We start from the raw sequence: 22,938 nt of genomic DNA on the forward strand, positions 1-22,938 counted from the left end.
ATGACAGTGATGTACTAAAAACGGAAAAGTTTTCTCTTTGTTTTTTTCGCATACAGACGAAAACGATCCCTGTTCACAAGAATCTGCAAAAACAACAAAAAACACTGCATTATGCTGCCAGACCAGTAGTTCGCAATGTCATTTTGTAAAGATACATTGCGCACCCATGGTAATAAGCATGCGCATGCGTCACGGTTTTCACAAATTCAAATTTTTGTTTACATGGACATGGTAACGGTATAATTTTCAAAAACGTGCACTTTGAAACCTGATTTCAAAAGCTTGTGTTTTCAAGCCGCCAAAACACCATTGTTGTGTAAATGAACGGCCAAAACGAATGACGTAAATGATTAAAGTTGGAGCTAAACTTTAGCTGTGTCTCATTTCGAAGGCTGCACCCTCCGGAGGTCGCATTTGTCGGCCGCATGTGTTATCAAGGATGTTTCGGTCAATTTTATAATGGTTACTTTTTTTGAAAAGAGACATCCTTGATGACACATGCAGCCGACAAATGTGACCTCCGGAGGGTGCAGCCTTTGAAATGAGAGACAGCTTCTGAGGGAAAGTGCACCTTGAGGACCAGAGTTGAGACCCCTGGGTTAAAGAAAGCCCTTGTATAATCCTTTAAAGCTTCTGTTCTCTTTTTGAAGGTTCCTCTGAAATCTAATCAGGTGTTCTTTAGTGAAAGACGTTCACCTTTGAAGTGCTTTTCTCATGGGTTTTGTTTGTTTGAGGTCAAATGCACAGAATCCATTTTGACTGTTTAAATGGCACAATTGGTTTGTGAAATTTCATTTATCTATTGTTAAATTGAAAATTAAAGATACTTTATTGTCCATAAAGGAAGTTTTTATTGGACTGCATTATGATGCTCACATAAACTACTCTCCTGTTCTCTTTAGTGAACACTTGCTTTTAATTAAGTTAGGAATTGGAAGGTTTCAGTCAATATTTTGCCATGATGTGGGCTGTTTACCTGGCGGAGTTCCTAGAAGACTAGGAGATTAGTTGAGGAAGAGTTCTTTTCTTGAGATCATTAGTCTGTCAGTTCTTGTGTACTTTTGAGCTTTGCTGTACTGTAGAGTCACTTTTTCCATTTGTGTCCTGGTGTATTTGGCAGATTTGTATGATTGTTCTTCATTCAGAGAGTTTTGTGTAGAGAAAATCAAAAGGGTTTAAGTGGAAAGAGGCAGTTCTCTGATTCTCTTTTTTTTTTGTCACACGTCACACATGCGATGACGTATTCAAAATGTCCAGATTAAAATCGACATCTAGAACAGGGTTTCCCAAATGGGGATTTTGCAGGGAGTTGGTAATAGATTGTGATGGAAATGAATTACAAATAAAACACAATAAATATTAATGTAACACACATTACCACACATTTGCATTACAAATTGATGCAAAAAAGGTTCATTTAACTGTGACAAGATTAGATGAATAGCAAAAAATAAATATTACAAGGTAATATGAATTGATGTTGGGAAAGGAATTATAATGTTGCAGTGGGGCTGTTATAATTACTCTTAATCACTGGATAAAACTGTCCACTGCATGACTACTCAATCATACTTATGCAAAATGTGATGATGATTTTGTTTAATTTTCTAATTTTTTTTTAACAATTCTCTGCTGCTTGCCTTTTAGATTCGCCGACGAAGACCCACACCTGCCACGTTGTTCAAAGTAGCAGACCAAACATCTCCTGAGGATGACATCACCAGCCATCAGGTACCACAGTGCCACCTCAGTTCTGGAGGTTAAACTGCATTCATAATTCATTTGCATGGAAAGGGCAATACATTGAATGAACAATGTTGAGTATATATAAATAATGCCATTGTAAAAAATATGGAGCCCCTAGAAAGACAAAAGAAAGAAAAAAGATATTTCAATGCTGCGTTCTCTTGCAAAAGATTCAGGTTCCCCTGAGAAACTTTGTGTTCCCTTGTGAGCAAATGCAAAAGTTTTGCTAGGGAACACAAAGTTTCTCAGGGGAACGCAAACATTTTGCAATCAAACACTACATTTCTCCGGGGAACGCAAATCATTTGTGAGAGAACGCAAGCGTTGAGATGTAAATTTTTCCACCCCTATCAAATTTTTCGATTACCATATCCCTTTAGGGGCTCCGTATAAAAAACATTTTGTTATTAAGAAACAAAAGAATTGTTTAGAAGGAGATTTATTCCAGCTGTTGGTTGTACATTTACAATGTTCACAATAAAAATGGAAATGTTCCTCTTCAGCTTAATAATAATTAGCAATAATTTTATTTAAATGATTATTATAGCAAATATATATATATACATACATACATACATACATACATACATACAGTACAGTCCAAAAGTTTGGAACCACTAAGATTTTTAATGTTTTTAAAAGAAGTTTCATCTGCTCACCAAGGCTACATTTATTTAATTAAAAATACAGTAAAAAATAGTAATATTGCGAAATATTATTACAATTTAAAATAACTGTTTTCTATTTGAATATATTTGACAAAGTAATTTATTCCAGTGATGCAAAGCTGAATTTTCAGCATCATTACTCCAGTCTTCAGTGTCACATGATCCTTCAGAAATCATTCTAATATGCCGATTTGCTGCTCAATAAACATTTATGATTATTTTCAATGTTGAAAACAGTTGTGTACTTTTTTTTTTCAGGATTCCTTGATGAATAGAAAGTTCAAAAGAACAACATTTATCTGAAATACAAAGCTTCTGTAGCATTATACACTACCGTTCAAAAGTTTGGGATCAGTAAGAATTTTTATTTTTATTTTTTTGAAAAGAAATTAAAGAAATGAATACTTTTATTCAGCAAGGATGCATTAAATCAATCAAAAGTGGCAGTAAAGACATTTATAATTTTAAAAAAGATTAGATTTCAGATAAACACTGTTCTTTTGAACTTTCTATTCATCAAATAATCCTGAAAAAAAATATTGTACACAAATATTTTGTACAATTGTACACATTAAATGTTTCTTGAGCAGCAGATCAGCATATTAGAATGATTTCTGAAGGATCATGTGACACTGAAGACTGGAGTAATGATGCTGAAAATTCAGCTTTGCATCACAGGAATAAATTACTTTGTGAAATATATTCAAATAGAAAACAGTTATTTTAAATTGTAATAATATTTCACAATATTGCTGTTTTTACTGTATTTTTAATTAAATAAATGTAGCCTTGGTGAGCAGACGAAACTTCTTTTAAAAACATTAAAAATCTTAGTGGTTCCAAACTTTTGGACTGTACTGTATATATAATTTAATTATATAATATATTAATATGAAATGATTTTGCATATTGTTTGACCTATGTACTTTATGGTAATATATTATTAATACATTTCAATTTTATTTTTAATTTTTTTGTGTACTTTTGTATGATAAATAATTTCATAGATTTGCCACTTTATGTGCGTGTATATTAAATATTATTATTTATGTATATATATATGTGTGTGTGTGTGTGTGTGTGTGTGTATATATATATTATTATATATATATTATATATATATATATAATGTATATACGTATATATGTGTGTGTGTGTGTGTGTGTGTGTGTGTGTGTGTATATATATTATTATATATATATATATAATGTATATACGTATATATAAAATATGTGTGTGTGTGTGTGTATATATATAGAAATATACAGCATGTAGAAATATACATATATAGAAATATACAGCAGCAATTATATATATATAATTTATTTATTTATTTATTATGCATGATCCACCATGTTTTTTTACAAATACTACACTTGTTGTACCACAAACTGTATTTTTTAAGAGTTTTCAGGTGAGAATGTAGTTGTGTGTGTGTGTGTGTGTGTGTGTGTGTGTGTGTGTGTGTGTGTGTATATATATATATATATATATATATATATATATATATATATATATATATATATATATATATAAAATAACATCATACATATATTTAACATGTGTTCTGTAATTTACTGACATTGAAACTATCTTCAGTGGGTTGTAGGAGAAAATGGTGTCCTCAAGCCAAAACGAATCAACCCAAATATCTACCAGCCACCATCATTAAAAGGTAAAAGCCTGTAGTTTTGACTGTGATATGTGATCTGTGCCTACTGTATTATGTACATTCCGTTGGTATATACATATAAATTGTTTCCGAAGACTTTCTTGCACTGTGCCGGCCCTGAGCTTAAAAACTCTCCCAAGCTTCAAGTCTGTTTTTCCCATTTTACCGTGTGTGTGTGTGTAAGATTAGAGATGGTGACAGCTGTGATGGGTGTGAGTCTGTGCTGCTCTGGATCATCCTGGATTACAGCAGATAGCATACAGCTGCAAACACACACACAGTTTTAGAGGACAGACGTCCATCAGAAACATTCGCCATCAGATCAGTGCACTACAAAGATTGTGACCCACTGAGGACAATCTCGATTACTAGATTATGTCAACATAACGGTGCTGCTGTTTTCGTCTTCGGCTTAGTTTCATTGACAGAGCGAAAACAAAATAACTGCGTATTTTGTCTAAATTGTCAGTTAGCGATATGAACTTATTGTTTACGGCAAAATCTATTTGAAATCAAAGGTGATATTAAATTTGACAGCACTCCATCTTGTCTCATATTGCTTAATTGTCTCATTTGATCCTAGATTTATTTATGTTTGGAATTCTATGAAAAACCTCAAAAGTTTCAAAATGTAAAAATATTCTGCAAAAAAAAAAAAAAAAAAAAATCTGATGATGAAATGAGTTTGTTCTATTAATAATGTATTGTGAAGATAGCTATGCATTACTGTAATATTGTCTCTAAATGTGCGTGTGTATCATCTATTTGCAGAAAGACAGGCAGGTGGTTTATCCCTGTCCTTACATGTCCTGTCATTGCAGCATAAATAAAACCTGTTCCTGTCGGCACAGTGCAGAAGTCTTGTTAAAATAATAAACGGACCCTTCCCTCTTTACCTGTGTGTGTTTGTGTATGTTCCCGTGTGTTCCCCTTGTGATTTGGTGATACCTGATTTGTGTGTATCCCCTGTGTGTGTGTGTGGTCATGTGTTTATAGCCGTGCAGCAGATGGCTGAAGCTCAAATGCTGAAATTAGGTGTGTATCCTCATGTAGAGGAGGAAGGGGAGGAGCCTATTCAGAGAGGGGGGGAGGAGCTATCCTCATCCTGCACACCTGGTAATCTTAATATCACATCACAAAGGATCACATCGACCTTTACATATATATGTGGTCTGTACTAAGGTCATTATCATCAGGAAATATAGGCCATCTTCACTGAACCGTGACATTTGTGATCAATTTCTTTTTTCAGATCACATCAGCCAATAGTAGGAGAAATTTATGTTGACTTTACTATATACTTACTATTACTAATACTATAACTGGGGGAAATGGAAGTGTGTGTACACACACACACAGTACCAGTCAAAAGTTTGGACACATTGCTATTTTTAATGAAAGTCTCTTATATGCTCATCAAGCCTGCATTTGTTTGAAAAAATGTATCAAAAATACAGAAAAAAATAACTAATATTGTGAAACATTACAATTTAAAATAATGGTTTTCTATTTTAATATACTTTAAAATTGTGATTTATTTCTGTGATGCAAATCTGAATTTTCAGCATCATTACTCCAGTCTTCAGTGTCACATGATCCTTCAAAAATCATTCTAATATGCTTATTTATGCTCCGTTATCATCAATGTTGGAAACAGTTGTGCTGCTTAATATTTTTTTGGAAACTGATACTTTTTTCAGGATTCATTGATGAATAAAAAGTTAAAAAGAACAACATCAATTCAAAATAGAAATCTTTTCTAACAATATAAGTCTGTAATATCCCTTTTTCATAAATTTAGCACATCATTGCTGAATAAAAGTATTAATTTCTTTTCTTTTTTTTCTTTTTTTTTAAAAAAAGAAGAAAATTCTGACCCCAAACTTTTGAACAGTAGTGTATATTGTTACAAAAGATTTCTATTTTAAATAAATGCTGCTCTTTTTTAACTTTTTATTTATCAAAGAATTGTGTGACACTGAAGACTGGAGTAATGGCTGATGAAAATTTGCATCAGAAATAAATTATATTTTAAAGTATATTATTATAGAAAACCATTATTTTAAATTGTAATAATATTTCACAATATTGCTTTTTTCCCCCTGTATTTTTGATCAAATAAATTCAGCCTTGATGAGCATAAGAGACTTCTTTCAAAAACAAAAATAGTAATGTGTCCAAACTTTTGACCGGTGTGTGTGTGTGTGTATTATTATTATTATTATTATTATTATTATTATTATTATTATTGTTATTATTATAGAGTTGGTAGTGGACTTTGGCTTATTGGGTTTTTGTCTGTCATTGTGCATCTCTGCTTTTTCCACTAAATTTCAATGCAAATTTTCACTTCTTTACAAAAAAACCCTAAAACAATCAATCTTAGTCTTGTATGCATTGAAGTATATTTGGTCTTTGTGTCATTAAAACATCATTGTTGTTTCCTTATGTTGCACTACTCTCTCATATCACTTCTAAAATATTCCAGAAAAACATCCAGATTAGAAATTTAGCATTATCTCACCTCTATCATTCAACCAGATGATTAGCCAATCAGAGATGAGATTATCTGTTGATTGTTTTTTTTACTTTCATCTTTTAAAATAAAATCTCCTTTTTAAGATTCACAGGAGCAAAGGGACGTGGCAGAACAGCAGCCTGGCATAAGAAAGGCAGGAGCCACAGCACCTACTGATGAAGAGGAGGAGGAAGAGGAGGATGTAGAAGCAGCAGACAATATGGCAGTGGAGGAGAGTAGAAATGTGGACTGATCGTTTTAGAGATTTTTTTTTTTTTTTCATAATGCAGAATTTTATTTGGAAATCAGAATTATTGTTTATTGATTGTCAACGATTCCATTATTTGATAACAGCTATCTGTTTGTATTCTGAGAGAAAAAGAGACTTAAAAAACTCTGAAAGACTGAAATTTTGGAGCGGTCAAACAACCTCAAAAGATTTATTCACCCTGACATTGCCATGAAATAGAGATTTATATGTAAGGTAAAATCATTCAGCAATCACATATTATATCATCCTTGTATAAGCGTTTCATACATTCAAACAAACAGGAGCGAATGTTTAGATCTATGAGCAGTGTGGTATGAAAGATATGTGTTCATTTCATATGTCATGTTTTATGGTTTGTTCATTATGTTTATGTTTTGCGATTGGTGCATTTTTGTGGACCTACACTGCCATCTAGTGTACAGACAATTGTTATACTGAATCCCATAAAGTCATTTGCCAAGAACAATAATCCTGGAGCACATGGAAAGGCTCACTAAGTATTTAGCAGCATTATTGTTTAGCGTTATTTGTTAAACCACTACCACCATCCTGGCAGTTGGTCTACACATGCAGTAAATTTAGCAGTAACAAAACAGCCAAATACGATATTTCGCTTCATCTCGGTAACTCCACTGCTGTGGGAGAAATGAATCATGGCTGACTGTGAATAATGCATTCCTACAATGTTGTCTTTGTGATTCGTTTGTGGTTCGTTAATGACATTGTGATCAAAGCTGCTATAAACATCATATTTGCGTACTGAATAGAATTTGCATCTCTTGATATGACTGTATTTGGTTACAGATAATAAAATCTCCAAATTCAGTGCCTCGGGGCGACAGCTCATGTGCATCAGAAATATCAGAAACTTATGCAAATCATTTCATTTGTTTAGTTAGTTAACAACTTGCAGTAATATTAGCTGGGTAACTTATAACTTACAACTTAGCCAGGTCTTTTAAGGGAAAACTGTTGAACTGTTTTTAAAAATGATTATTAATGATGATTTAAAATGATGAAATAACAGCCACATATTGCTTTTTTTAAGAAATGATACTGCTTTATATTGAATATAATCATATTTGTATGCATATATATATTCCTCCAAAGCTCATCCAGGTACATGTTGATTTTGATTAACGTAGTGAATCTGAGAAAATGTACCAAATAAGTAAATACATCCATAGGAACTATGGAAATGTTTTAGGTTAAAGTCAATGTATCAATAAATATATTTGCACTGAATTAGTGTTAATCTTTTCTTTATCGTATTTTGGGTTCGTAACTGGCTAACTGTATCCCACAGTCTTCAATACGGCTGCCATTTGGACAAAATTTGACCTCTTTCAAAGTGCTGTTACTTTATATTTGGAAATAAAGTAAGATTTTTGTTTCTCTAACCAATAAAAATGTTCATCAACCAGGCATATTTTCAGTTTGATGCCGCCAAGGCAAGCAAGCATTAGCGGTTTTGGCAAAAACATTCAGATTCTGTTGTAAACAGATGGTGGCACAGTGGTCTCGCATCTTGAATGTCTCTGCCTCTGATGCTTTCAAAATCTGGGCCGAAACTGATCTGGTTTGGATTCCCATAAGAGGTGCTCTATATTTGAGAGGAACATTTGTGTGATTTCTCAACTTCTGCTTTAAAGGATTAGTTCACTTTCAAATTAAAATTTCCTGATAATTTACTCACCGCCATGTCATCCAAGATATTCATGTCTTTCTTTCTTCAGTCGAAAAGAAATTAAGGTTTTTGATGAAAACATTCCAGGATTATTCTCCATATAGTGGACTTAAATGGGCACCAAACGGTTGGTTGTCAAAATTAGTTTACAGCGGTCCCAGGTGAGAAATAAGGGTCTTATCTACAGAAACCATCGCTCATTTTCTAAAAAAATAAAAATAACTTTTTAACCATAAATTCTCATCTTGAATTAGCTCTCTTCTTCTCTATTAGAATTCCGGCAGTGTAGACACTAAGGCTGCGTCCGAAATCGCATACTACATGAGTAGGTACTACATTTGAATTTGAACGTACTTCCCGACCGTTAAAACAGTACGTTCTATATAGTATGAATATGGGTAGTATGAATGGAATTCGGACGTACTACATCCGCCATGTTAATGTTGTCACTTGTCATGCGTCCTCACAACAGCGCGAAAATTTAAATATGTCAAAGTATAATCACCTATTTAGCTAGGAAATTTTACCTCAGAATAAAAATACATCTGTGAATATCACGACAGAGGCTGATTTGAAGCAACGAAATTAAGTAATTTATTGTTAAAAATGAATGCATATAAAAATACACGAGAAACAAAAGACATGAATCAATAAACAAACTTGAATACATTATATATAAATAAATAATGTGTAGATAGACAGAGAGGGCGAGAGAAATACACAACATGGCCTAAATATTATATACAATATATACAAATAAATACAATGATAATAATATACATATTCTAAAAAAAAACTACAAACTGTGAGCCCTATAAACTACTGCCACCTGAATGTTGCTGTCCGTTAAGTTTTCTAATCTCATTAAACTGCTTAACAACGAACGTCTCCGTTAAATAAAACAGTGTTAACAAGCGGATGTAACGTTATCTCGACCTGTTCGTTAGCTTGATGTGCTGTCAGTAATAATGATTAAACATCTTTTTACAGCCAACTCTTAATCTTCTCATTACATTGTTTAAACTTTCAATAAGTCAGCCGTTTACTTACATAATGTTAAACAAGTGCAATTTAACCACAATAAACACAGTTTTTCCCTGAGGTACTTAAGGACTTGAATGAGCTGCATATCGCCGCTTTCCGTCATTTTCGAATATGACGAATCCTCTCCTGTGGCATCACGGGATAGTGCAGCGTCCATCGAATGCCTACTACAGAATTTGGGCAGAAGCAGTAGGTCATCCGGGTACTTCTCGCCTACTGTTTTTCGAATACTATGAATTCGGACATACTACTCGCCTCGCATACTGTTTCTCGCATACTATATAGTAGGGAAGTATGCGATTTCGGACACAGCCTAAGTGTATTACTGCCCTCCACAGGTCAAAGTTTGAACTAATTGTTATATACTTACACTTGCATATTGTATATGACAATTTAGTTCAAACTTTGACCTGTGGAGGGCAGTAATACACTTAGCAGCGTCTACACTGCTGGAATTCTAATAGAGAAGAAGAGAGCTAGTTCAAGATGAGCATTTATGGTTAAAACGTATAAAAAAGTTTTTGTTTTTTTTAGAAAATGAGCAATGGTTTCTCTAGATTAGACCCTTAATACTTGTCTGGGATCGCTGTAAACTGTAATTTTGACCTTCAACCGTTTGGAGTCCATTGAAGTCCACTATATGGAGAAAAATCCTGGAATGTTTTCATCAAAAACCTTAATTTCTTTTCGACTGAAGAAAGAAAGACATGAACATCTTGGATGACATGGAGGCGAGTAAATTAACAGGACATTTTTATTAGAAAGTGGACTAATCCTTTAACTATCAGAGCAGCACTAAGAAGATGCAGCATTAGGAAACTTCTCTATGTTTGCATTAGAAACTTGTGTGTGGCATTGTGGCTAACAGATAGGTGGGGCTGCACACGAGATGTGACACTGTGACCTACTTCACACGATACAGGGATCTGTGTTTTATGGCGAGTTATGGAGCATATGTGGCAGACGGAGGAAATGAAACACTGCAATTGCTGTAGTATCACTAACAGTGGGGAATTCTCAGACCAATAGCATGTTTATGAAAAAACTACAGTTTACAGACATCACCTCGTGTTGTTGTGGTGGGAGAGAGAATTGAAACTGAAAGTACAAGTGTCATTCATTTTTTGAACTTATACAAAATAAAAATTCTTATTCATTATCATTTATTTAAATGTATGTGTATTATATCTCCTATATTATATAATAAATGTGCATTTACAAAATACTGCTTGACCATCTCTCTCACACTTCAACCACGAGCGCGTCAGAGTGCCGATATATCAGCTGGCGGATGTGACGTTCTCTCACATCCGGTTATTATCGCGGAAGAGCAGCAGGCTGATAATGAGAGTGATGCGCTGATTTTTGGTGAGTTTCGGCTTTACTTTGTCTCTCATCGGATGGTTTTTGATTAACAGCGGTTTTGGTTTTTATAAAAAACTTATAAACAAGCTTTTTCAACTGCTAACTAAACGCTGAGTTGCTTTAGAGGTCAGTAAGTGTTTAAGTTTAGAGATACAAGCTTGTTTATGTTCCGATGTACGAGCTGTGTACACTATAAGTGTGAACATACTCATGAATATTAATTACGTATTTTCTGAATATCGAGTATTTGTTACCGAATGATTGTTTATTGGGACTTTTACAGTGAAATATGTTTTAAGCTTGTTTGTTATTCCGGTGGAACTACATTCATGTTGACAGTGCAGCATCAATAACTGCATGCTTATATGATGCCTTGGCTTGCCACATATGACTTCGGTAAAGTTGGTTTTATATTCGCACATTCGGCCATCCGTATTCAATAGCCTTGTTAATCACACTACATTGGACATTCAGTGGACATTCACAAGTAAATATGCCATTAAAACAATACTTGCCTATTTTGATCGACTGTGAAAAATGTTGTAAGTTGACAATCGTTGGTTGTCAATATCATGTCGGTGCTTAAAATTCGCAAACATTAATTTATTGCACATTTATTGGAAAGTCTGAATTTATCAGAAGTCCGAATGTGTGAATATAAAATCAACTTTACCCAAGTCCACATATGTGTTATCTAGCCTGTTTATGTCATATGATTTCATTTATTTATTCATTCATTCGTTAGACAAACAGGGGAGATGGTGCTATTAAGTACTGAAAGTTAAAAGGTCTGTTTAATCACCATACCTGCTGCTGTCATAATGTGAATTTCATAAATATGGTAGAAAGATCATCAGGTTAGATTTTAATGATTTATAATTATCTTTAGAGTTGCCATGCCAACATTTTCAATTACTTTACAACAAATATTATATTTTTAGTATGGCTGAAGTAGCAATTTTATGTTAAAATGTTTAACAAAATTTGATTGAAGCAGAAATGCAAAAAATTAAGCATAAATAGTGTTATTTAGCATAAGCTATTATTATGCTGTTGTCGAATCCTAGGCAAAGTGTGATCCGATACCAGTCATCTATGAGAAAATATTAATATAATTGTCTTTTTTTAAATTGTTTGTATGTTGTATGTTTCTTTTCTAATGGACCTTGAGTCCGGAAATAAAGTTGAATGAATGAAATCTAGTATATTTACAATTTAAATATGCAATCAGATACACTACAAAAGACCAGCTCTAAAAGTAGTCAAAGGCTGCTTGATTAGATCATGTATTTCTGCATGTTGCTTTGATCACTGTTCTTTCAGTTTGTGTATAATGGCAGTATGTTGTTGCATGAAAGCCAGATAAAGCATGTCTCTCTGTTTGATCATCTTTTCTTCTCTGGTTCAGGTGATGCGCTCCAACTGCATGTAGGTATGCCGAGTGGCGTAGACTACAGAGAGTTGGAGGGAAGTCTTCCAGCCATTGCTTCTTTAAACGCCTCGTATTCCCAGGCGTCCCTCTCCCTTCCCTCCCCTTACTACCCCCCGCTGCCCCCGGGAGAGAGGAAAGCCTTCTCGGACGTCCGCCGAACGTTCTGCCTCTTTGTTACGTTTGACCTCCTCTTCATCACTTTGCTCTGGATCATTGAATTAAATGTAAGTTTTTATTGTGTGTTTCCAAATTGTATTCTTGCACAGTGCTAATTGTTTTTCTCTCTCTCTCGAGCAGTTTGTACTTCCTTTTTTTGCTTTGGCTATTATAATTTGGGTTCATATTTCCAGTTGATTGTACGTGCCCGTTTCACTTCCTCTGATGAAAAGAGTCATGCAAAATTTGCATATTGTAATTTGCATATTCATTTTTAACTATTTTTTGCATTGTGAGTATTTAAGTTATTTTTAACCATATTTATTATGAAGTAAATAGAAATATGTGTATTCATTTTTATAAAATATATGAAAATATCTTGTGAATTATATGGAAATAAAACTATAGATGGATAGATAAAATAGTACATATATGTGCATTTTAATTTTTTAATTTGAACATGGTAAGTTTGATCTGTCTTTCTGTCTCTCAGATCAGTAAGAGTATATGGATCAGTCTGGAGAATGAGGTTGTTAAATACAACTTCGAGTCATCTTTCTTTGATATATTTGTAAGTATCAAAAAGCAAATGCCTTGTTACTTTGTGAACCATAATAAAAATTATATCATTTTGTAATGGCTTTAAACTTCTTTTCACTCTTGATTTGATGTGATATCTCACTCTTTCATGCTATTCATTAACACACAAACGCACACTTGTATAAACAAACACAACCCTATGTAATGTTAATCATTAAACTGTTCCAGTTTGTTTTGTTTTTTTCTTATATTTTTGGTAAAGCATTAGTCAATAAAATCTGCAAAACATTGATGGCATCCTAGAAACATGTCAAAACTCAGCACTGGCCTGGTTTCACAGACAATAATAGCAATAATGTCTCTCTTTTTCCCCTTTGCTTGTTCCCGCTCAGCTTTTAGCTGTGTTTAGATTTCTGTGTTTGCAGATTGGTTATGCCGCATTTCGACTGAGACACTGGTGGGTCATTGCGGTAAGAAAGACCAACCCCAGACTATAAATGTATCAATATTTGTATTTTTAGTTAATATAATATTTATTTATTATATTTGATATTTATATAATTACTCATTTATATTTATTTATTTTTTATTTTATATTGTTTGTTTGTTTTTTTTTAAATATGACCTTTAAAGTCTCAGTTATAATAATCAAAATAATAATTGTAAATAATAAAATTCAAAAATAGTTTTTCTCAAAATACACACATTCATATATATCAGGCTTTTAAACTTTTAAAGGTTTGGATATGATCATTGTCTTTTTGTTCTCTTATCTCAGATCACTACTCTGGTGACCAGCGCCTTCCTCATCGCCAAAGTCATCATATCAGATGTAAGATAGTTAATGTTTTATCTTCCTAATCTATTTCAATGTTTTATTTTATATGAGGGGAAGTCACATAGTCTTTGTTCCTCAGATGAACCAGTAACGGCTATCTGAATTCTTTATATGTTTTATTACATTATTATGAGAATAGAAATGGGTGTATGAGGTCATATTTGTCTCTTTGTTGTCTCAGTTGTTTAGCCAGAATGCTTTTGGCTATGTTCTTCCCATCACCTCGTTTGTGGTGGCATGGTTGGAAACCTGGTTCCTGGATTTCAAAGTGCTCACACAGGAAGCAGAGGACGAGAGAGGTGAGAAAATCAGGGCTGTATTGAATCGACACAAATAGTCAAAATAAAAGCCTTTGATTATTCATGTTTTATAGAAGTTCTTTATAAACAAGTTGGTCATAAAAGCATCTTTTTAAGCTAAAATATTACATATGTGTTAATGTTGGGTTTATTGAAACTTGAAAATAGCAGACAGTTGATGGCAGGTCCTTTTTTTCCCTGATCCTACATTTATTTTATTTCAGGGCAAACACTGTTAAAGGGTTAGTTCACTTTCAAATAAAATTTTCCCGATAATTTACTCACCCCCATGTCATCCAAGATGTTCATGTCTTTCTTTCTTCAGTCGAAAAGAAATTAAGGTTTTTGATGAAAACATTCCAGGATTATTCTCCTTATAGTGGACTTCAATGGCCTCCAGACGGTTGAAGGTCGAAATTACAGTTTCAGTGCAGCTTCAAACGATACCAGACGAGGAAAAAGGGTCTTATCTAGCAAAACGATCGGTCAATTTAGAAAAAAATACAACTGTATATGCTTTATAAACACAAATGATCTCCTTGAATGTGCTTCCGCTTTCCGTATTCTTCAAAAAGCTTATGCTGTATGTCCTACACCTTCCCTATTCTACTTCTGGAAAAAAAAGTAACTGGCACCGCATTCGTTCCAGAAGTAGAATAGGGAAGGCGTAGGACATACAGCTGAAGCTTTTTGAAGAATACGGAAAGCGGAAGCACGTGCAAGGAGATCATTTGTGTTTATAAAGCATATACAGTTGTATTTTTTTCTAAATTGACCGATCGTTTTGCTAGATAAGACCTTTATTCCTCGTCTGGTATCGTTTAAAGCCCTTTGAAGCTGCACTGAAACTGTAATTTCGACCTTCAACCGTTTGGAGGCCATTGAAGTCCACTATAAGGAGAATAATCCTGGAGTGTTTTCATCAAAAACCTTCATTTCTTTTCGACTGAAGAAAGAAGGACATGAACATCTTGGATGACATGGGGGTGAGTAAATTATAAGGAAAATTTTATTTGAAAGTGAACTAATCCTTTAAGGCCTCATAATTAGTTTTTTCATTACCATTTTCCATTCTCTCTGTACCTTTTAAACTTGTGAATTGCATAATAATATGATTGGCTGACCTCTTCCAGATGAAATCAGTAAAAACGTTTGAGACGTCTAATAATACCGAACTAGTGTTATGTAAATGTAGATAATCATATTTTAGTTAGCTCATGGTTGTGATGACATAGTCGTGATGATTTCTGAGCGAGCAGATTTGGCTTAGTAATTGTGGGTGGACTGGGGAAGTTTGCAATGTGAGAATTTGAGTGCCTACATAGTGCAAAGCCTTTCAAAAGAGGAAGAAAAAAACCCTTTTCCTGTGATTTGTCATTTTAATAGTCTTGTGGTCAGGTAGTCGCATTACTTCGTCATAAATAGTCACATTACTTCAAGATTTGGGAAGGGAAACATGCTTCTACTTTGTTCTAGAGATGCACATTAAGACTGTCACTGATGTTTGGGAAAGTCCATGTAGGAAGACCACTACATTGATGATCTGTCATTTCCTCATCTCCTGCAGTGTATCTGGCAGCAGTTAATGCTGCATGCGAGCCGGCCCCTCTGATAAGTCCTAGAGCCGTGTCTGACGGACAGTTTTACTCTCCGCCGGAGTCCCTGGCAGGTAACGCCATTCGCTTTCATTCTAATGCAACTTTTTTTGCTTTATTTCCTGCCTAATCTTTGTGTTTGCCCTGTAGGTTCTGAGGAAGATCTTGATGAAGAGGGTATTGGCAGGAGAGCAGTAACAGAACAAGTACACACATTCTTGTTTTCTTTCTTTTCATTTTGTTTGCGTGGAAGAAATATCTGAAAATGACCAAATTTCTCATCTTTCCAAAAGTAATAAGAATCACTTATTTCATAAAAAGCAAAATTGAGGTGCATTTCCCGAAAGTATCGTTAGCCAACTATGGTTGAAAGTTCAGTCGTTACCAACATATTTCAACGATTCTGCATTTCCTGAAACCATAGTTCCAACAAACATTGCACATGTGCGTAAAATGCGCAAGGGAACTCTGGAGTATGATGTATGAGGGAACCCACAATGAATCAAACATCAAATAAAGCAAAATGATATGGAGCAGAAACTGTGAAGTACTCATTAGGTGTCATGTTCAATCTCAAATAGATTAATTAGCAGAAATTATTACTCCTCCATCTGCGGGTGACGTCATTAATGACAGTCTTATATTGTTGAACTAATGTGGTTACTATGGTTTTCGGGAAAGAGTTGTGACTAGTTGGCTAGTTTCTCCACTGATGCATCGTACTAATCAGTGAGTTACATCATTGTAGGGGTGGGCAATCTTGAAGTCGTTCACAATCTACTTTTCAAGCGAATTGTAGAGATTGTGTATTTTTAATGTTAAAATACAGCAATGACTTCCGACTAGATGGCTGTGCTGACAGGCCAAATTATATCATGTCTCTATCATGTGTCTTTCATGTGGTGACGCATTTGAAAAACAATTCAACAGCAGTAGGGCTGTGCAATGAATCAAATTTTGGTTTTGATTTTGGCTTCCAACGATTATAAAACTTAACGTCCAAATCATGTAACGTGACTGTCGTAAAATGCAATCTACTGCAGGACGTTTTATTTTAAAAATAGTTATTAAAAGCTCATTAAACTGTGAAAGAGACTGATTCCCATGCGTTTTCAGTGTGAGCGCTGCGAGACGGAGTGGAACACGGACTAGCAAAGTATACTTGGGGTTTTAGGTGTATATGACTTTCTTCTTTCTTCGAACACAATCAGAGTTATATTAATAATTTATAATGTCAGTGCACAGAAACCACCTGTTTGAAACTCGAAAAAGTGCATCCAGCCACCATAAACATACTCCACATGGTTCCAGGGGATTAATAAAGGCCTTCTGAAGTGAAGTGATGCGTTTTTGTAAGATCCATATTTAACACATTGTAAAGTAAAATAACTAGCTTCCGCCAGACAGCCTTCCATCAGTTTTTCGTAAGTTACGTAAAGGCGTAAGAATACAGAAGGTGATCTTGCGGAAGCTAGTTATTGTACTTTATAACGTGTTTAATATGGATATTTTTCTTACACAAACGCATCGCTTCGCTTCAGAATCACTTATTAATATAACTGTGATTGTATTCATCTGAAAGAAGAAAGCCAGCTAGTATGGCTTGAGGGAAAAATCATGGGGTAATTTTCATTTTTCAATTTTCAAGTGAACTAATCCTTTAACTCAGGATTTAATGACTAGTTTGACAACTGATTGTTTAATGCAATACTGTTTTTTTTTAATTGTGCCAATAGCAAGCCAGGATATTCTTGATAGTACAGCTCAAAATTAGGAAGAACTCAATTCAGATCGTGATTGTTTTTTATAAGATTGTGATATGAAATTTTTGCAAGATCGCCCACCCCTACATCGTTGTACGGGAAGATCATTCTGTAATCGCTTGTTTTTAGGACAAGGAGTTTGTACGACAGGGACGGGAGGCCATGGCAGTGGTGGAACAGATACTGACACAAGAGGAAAACTGGAAGTTTGAGAAGACTAGTGTATGTACACGTCCATGCTTGCAGTAGTTATTTGTTTATGGTTTTGTGATTGGTTTAATATGAAAATATTTTGTTCTTAGGAGCTCGGAGATGCAGTATATACACTTGAAATCCCATTCCATGGGAAAACGTTTATTTTAAAGGTATGTTCCCGATGTATTATGAGGCCTTCTTACTCCATGTTTCTACACAGAATCAGTTACTTACTTGTGTTTTGCGTGTTTTAGGCACTCTTGCAGTGTTCTGCAGAGCTGGTGTATCAGGAGGTCATTTTGCAGCCGGAGAAGATGGTGCAGTGGAACAGAACGGTGTCTGTTTGTCAGGTACACATTCTCTCACAGATACCTCCGTTAAAGACCGCTGAAACACATGTGGGTGTGAGGTGTGTGTTAGTGAAAAGGGATTATAAAGACAAAAAGGCATTAAACAAAATCTTAAGAAGCTACAAAAATAAAAAATGTTCACATCAAATGGATTTGAGATTACAGTTAACATTCTCTCGGTTCCCTCCTCTGATCTGCCCATAGATTTTACAGAGAGTGGATGACAACACAATGGTGTCATATGATGTATCTGCAGGAGCTGCTGGAGGTGTCGTGTCTCCCAGGTGAGAGGATGCTTACGACGGTTTTCTGCTTCTCAATGTGTGTCGAATTGAAGCTTAGGCCTGTTTTACATGGAAACAGTGTATATTTATATTGCTCTCTATATTAATAGGCTGCAGTATTCACAATGCAACGTAGAGTTTCCTTTTAGAACGTATATATTTTCCATACGTAGTTATGTGTTAATTTAAACTAGTTATGGAGAATTCAAAGAGTCTTTTTCTTGTTTTTGACCTTCAGGGACTTTGTGAATGTTCGTCGGGTGGAGCGCAGGCGAGACTGCTACATTTCTGCAGGAATGGCGACCAACTACATCAGCAAACCCCCTCATAATCGCTACGTCAGGTCTGTCGCGTCCTCAGCCAATCAAAATGCAGAACATATTTAAGCTGTAAACTAAACTCTCTCTCTCTCTCGCTCTCTTTCTCTCTCAGAGGGGAAAATGGTCCTGGTGGATTTGTGGTGTTGAAATCCAACAGTAATCCTTCAGTTTGCACCTTCATCTGGGTTCTCAATACAGACCTAAAGGTAAGAGCTTCATTTACCACCAGTTTGTACATTTAAGCCATTTAAACGTATTCAAATAATGAGCATTTGATGTCATTGTGCACCTCATCCTGCACCATTTGTGTTACGGACATGAATTATGCCTCAAATCATGCAACGTTGAGGAGATGTGCAGTATAACATTTTGAAGCATTCAGATTTATCACAGATTTTAAAATGGATGCAGACAAATCAAACAAAATGCTAAAAAAACTATTCAGAATACCTTAGCAACCATAGCGGTGAACTGTGCACAGGCAAACACCACTCATTTATTTTTATTTATTTATATCAATTAAATATAATAAATGTATTATTAATAATAGTATTAAATGTATTGTTTTATATAAAATATATGAATTGATTTGACCACTAAAAATAATTAAATCAAATCGATTTAATTGCATCTAACATATTTTTTTAAATATGTGTGTGTGTGGTGTGTGTGTGTGGGTGTGTATATATATATATATATATATATATATATATATATATATATATATATATATATTTTAGTACAGTCCAAAAGTTTGGAACCACTAAGATTTTTAATGTTTTTAAGAGAAGTTTCGTCTGCTCACCAAGGCTACATTTATTTAATTAAAAATACAGTAAAAAACAGTAATATTGTGAAATATTATTACAATTTAAAATAACTGTTTTCTATTTGAATATATTTCACAAAGTAATTTATTCCTGTGATGGCAAAGCTGAATTTTCAGCATCATTACTCCAGTCTTCAGTGTCACATGGTCCTTCAGAAATCATTCTAATATGCTGATCTGCTGCTCAAGAAACATTTAATGTGTACAATATTTTTTTCAGGATTATTTGATGAATAGAAAGTTCAAAAGAACAGTGTTTATCTGAAATCTAATCTTTTGTAACATTATAAATGTCTTTACTGCCACTTTTGATTGATTTAATGCATCCTTGCTGAATAAAAGTATTCATTTCTTTAATTTCTTTTCAAAAAAATTTAAATAAAAATTCTTACTGACCCCAAACTTTTGAACGGTAGTGTATAATGCTACAGAAGCTTTGTATTTCAGATAAATGCTGTTCTTTTGAACTTTCTATTCATCAAATAATCCTGAAAAAAAATATTGTACACAAATATTTTGTACAATTGTACACATTAAATGTTTCTTGAGCAGCAGATCAGCATATTAGAATGATTTCTGAAGGATCATGTGACACTGAAGACTGGAGTAACGATGCTGAAAATTCAGCTTTGCATCACAGGAATAAATTACTTTGTCAAATATATTTAAATAGTACACAGTTATTTTAAATTGTAATAATATTTCACAATATTACTGTTTTTTACTGTATTTTTAATTAAATAAATGTAGCCTTGGTGAGCAGACGAAACTTCTTTTAAAAACATTAAAAATCTTAGTGGTTCCAAACTTTTGGACTGTACTGTATATACACACACGTGTGTGTGTGTGTGTGTGTGTGTGTGTGTGTGTGTGTGTGTGTGTGTGTGTGTGTGTGTGTGTGTGTGTGTGTGTGTGTGTGTGTGTGTGTGTGTGTGTGTGTGTGTGTGTGTGTGTGTGTGTGTGTGTGTGTGTGTGTGTGTGTAAAATAGTATATATTTATCTATTTTAGATAGCACTAAAAATCTAAATATTTTATTTAATACATTTATTATAAATGTATTTTCTTCTTACAGGGTCGTCTCCCACGTTACCTCATTCACCAGTCACTGGCCGCCACCATGTTTGAGTTCATGTCTCATCTCAGGCAGCGTATAAACGAAGTCCACGTCCCCTACCGGTGATCTCTGGCTTTGACTCTTTATCCAGCCACAGTTTACATCGTGGTAACTTCAAATTACACTGCGCCATATTCATTCTCCTCTAAACTACAGCTGTCATGAGGAGATACAGCACTGCTTTTGACTGGCAGGAGGTTGTTACGGGCTGTCTCAATGTTTGGCTGCACTTTATACTGAAGTTAAAGCTGATATAGATGTACTACTGCAGCACATGGACATGAGGTCAGAAATCATTCTGTCAAATCACACAAGAGCTGGAAACGTGCACAGGAAGTTATCAGAGAGCAGCTTGTGGTGTGTAAGGAGAAATGGATGTTATTCAGCTGTGCCTAAAACCACTGGTGTCCCCAAGTGAACATGACTGAAGGCTAGAATGGTTTCTGTGTAATATTCTGAGCCAAATACGCTGCAGTTTCTCATTCTGCTTTACTTGTGCCTTAATCGAACATGCATACACATTCGTAATAATATTAATTATTGTTTGAGTTCTTATTATGGTTTGTAATTGGCTCCTGTGGCCAAACTTTGCTGCATTAGATTATGTATTCATCTGTAGTGTATAGATCAGTGTTCTGCCATGTATATGATCATTTTGTCTAATAATACATATGGTTAAGAGTTTGATTATGCAGTTATGTCTTAAATCAACATAATCGGTTAACTAGTACCAAAACACTTGTTGTACCATGCGTAAAACATGCTGCAGCAACAACAAAAAAATACTGAAGCAAACATTTGTGCTTGGTTTTAATCAATCTGACGAGAATATAATGGGCCTTTTATTGAAATGTGCATTTATTACACTTATTTCTGTATTGCATGTCAGTTTGTTTTCACACAGAGCATTACTGTCAGCATTTTATTGGGTATACACTCATGTTTACCACTTTTTTTACAGGGCATAGCATTTTATAAAAAAAAAAAGAAACCAGAAACTAAGGCATGGTCACCAGTCGTTTGATTATTATTGCCACTAATAGAAATGCCACTAGTAAAATGTGAATGTATCCTTCATGAATAGTTGCCTTGAAGCAAGCAAAATACGTTTGCTTTTAATGGAGAGAAAAGACGCTCTTACAGGGTTTTGTAAGGGATGGCACGTTTAGGTCGCTATATCAGTGATGATGTGAATGATGTTGATCTTGTTCTTGTTTTGCAGTCGTGTTTGTTTGTACTTGTGTGCCTTTGTTACAGTTTCCCTCACTGAAATCACGTTCAGGATTGCTTACGTTATTTCGATTTTATTTTGTATCTGTACACTTTTTTTTTTTTTTTTTTTTTTTTTTTTTGGCCTCTACGGACTGTAACCACATTTCTTTGTGCAGAGCCTTTTGAAGTTCACTTGAATTCACTTCTCATTCAGGTTTTGTGCGAATTGTTATTTTTATACTGATTTACAGTAATATTATACAGAAATTTGTCATGTCATTCAAAAATCTGAATTTCTGCTGAATGAAAGAATCATCATTTAATAAAACTAACAAACAGTTTATACATAATGTCTGTTTTTTTTTTTTAGATTTATAGTATATTAAACCCCAAAATAGTATGAATGTTTAACACTTTAAAAAGTCTGAATGTCATTGAATTAGATAATACAGGGCTTGTTATGTAAGGATTTTTGTTTGTTTGGTTGGTTGTTTGATTTTATTTTTTGTTTTTGATGCCCCATTTTGGCAAGTCGTTCAGGTTTCCACTAATTATATTTTTCCTTCTCTTTCTTTAAAAACACCCTAACTTAATCACAAGGATGATTATTAGTATTATGTCTTTTCAGTTAACAGCCTCTGGCTGAGTAAGTTGTGCTCTGTCCACCATGTGATAGGACACAGCCTATGAGCCTCTCACATGAGCATCACACATCAAACACTTCTCTATTTCCCTCTTCCTCTCATAAATTAAGAGGTTTGGAATTTTGTTGTTGCATGTGATCCGTAAACATTTGCAGGTTTGTGTCACTTGGAATTTGACAAAAATTGCTACACTGATCAAACCAAAAAAGATGCAATATGTGAAGTTTTTGTTTGTCCTCAAGGACTGTAAAATTAAATTACACATCTTGAACATGCATAGTAAAATGCATAAGTGTATATTTAGTTCTGGGTTTTTGTGACTACAAACTGCCACTGAAATTCCCAGCCTTTTTATGATGCATGACAGCTGACAAAACGTGCATTTAGTATTTGTA

General features: G+C 34.3%; 2 protein-coding genes and 1 long non-coding RNA gene across 6 annotated transcripts in view; 2 read left to right on the forward strand and 1 right to left on the reverse strand.

Moving 5' to 3' along the window:
• ppp1r1b (protein phosphatase 1, regulatory (inhibitor) subunit 1B) overlaps window positions 1-8,120 on the forward strand; it is a 29,252-nt gene extending 21,132 nt beyond the window's left edge. For 2 of the 3 annotated variants that reach the window (XM_048203067.1, XM_048203068.1), the window contains 4 exons: window positions 1,648-1,731; window positions 4,014-4,089; window positions 5,083-5,202; window positions 6,709-8,120. In XM_048203067.1, the coding sequence (XP_048059024.1) occupies window positions 1,648-1,731; window positions 4,014-4,089; window positions 5,083-5,202; window positions 6,709-6,857 (429 nt within the window). In that variant the 3' untranslated portion in view covers window positions 6,858-8,120. The remainder of the gene's footprint in view (window positions 1-1,647; window positions 1,732-4,013; window positions 4,090-5,082; window positions 5,203-6,708) is intronic. The other variant, XM_048203070.1, reaches the window with a different exon arrangement.
• The window catches only part of LOC125275791, a 59,601-nt gene that overhangs the window by 32,548 nt on the left and 4,115 nt on the right, over window positions 1-22,938 (reverse strand). Inside the window, exon 3 of the long non-coding RNA XR_007186504.1 lies at window positions 18,024-18,176. This is a non-coding gene — a long non-coding RNA (uncharacterized LOC125275791). The remainder of the gene's footprint in view (window positions 1-18,023; window positions 18,177-22,938) is intronic.
• On the forward strand, window positions 10,767-22,244 carry stard3 (StAR-related lipid transfer (START) domain containing 3). 2 transcript variants are annotated; one of them, XM_048203028.1, is made up of 15 exons: window positions 10,767-10,974; window positions 12,380-12,627; window positions 13,053-13,130; window positions 13,492-13,569; window positions 13,878-13,931; window positions 14,119-14,236; window positions 15,804-15,905; window positions 15,982-16,037; window positions 17,724-17,816; window positions 17,897-17,959; window positions 18,044-18,139; window positions 18,344-18,423; window positions 18,662-18,766; window positions 18,856-18,949; window positions 20,646-22,244. In XM_048203028.1, the coding sequence occupies exons 1-15, from the start codon at window positions 10,782-10,784 to the stop codon at window positions 20,751-20,753; spliced, it is 1,566 nt and encodes a 521-aa protein (XP_048058985.1). In that variant the 5' UTR covers window positions 10,767-10,781; the 3' UTR covers window positions 20,754-22,244. The 2 variants fall into 2 exon arrangements, with proteins under 2 accessions (XP_048058985.1, XP_048058986.1); XM_048203029.1 differs by having other exon boundaries at window positions 10,962-11,097.

The sequence above is a fragment of the Megalobrama amblycephala genome, linkage group LG9 (genome assembly GCF_018812025.1).
Source record: "Megalobrama amblycephala isolate DHTTF-2021 linkage group LG9, ASM1881202v1, whole genome shotgun sequence".
In the NCBI taxonomy this organism is placed as follows: domain Eukaryota; kingdom Metazoa; phylum Chordata; class Actinopteri; order Cypriniformes; family Xenocyprididae; genus Megalobrama; species Megalobrama amblycephala.

Bases quoted from the DNA above. Each gene is read 5' to 3' on its own strand.
- stard3 (XM_048203028.1), top strand. From the start codon at position 10,782: ATGTGTATTATATCTCCTATATTATATAATAAATGTGCATTTACAAAA. The intron at 14,237-15,803 runs GTGAGAAAATCA...CATCTCCTGCAG, and splicing joins GGAAGCAGAGGACGAGAGAG to TGTATCTGGCAGCAGTTAAT. The intron at 17,960-18,043 runs GTATGTTCCCGA...TGCGTGTTTTAG, and splicing joins GGAAAACGTTTATTTTAAAG to GCACTCTTGCAGTGTTCTGC.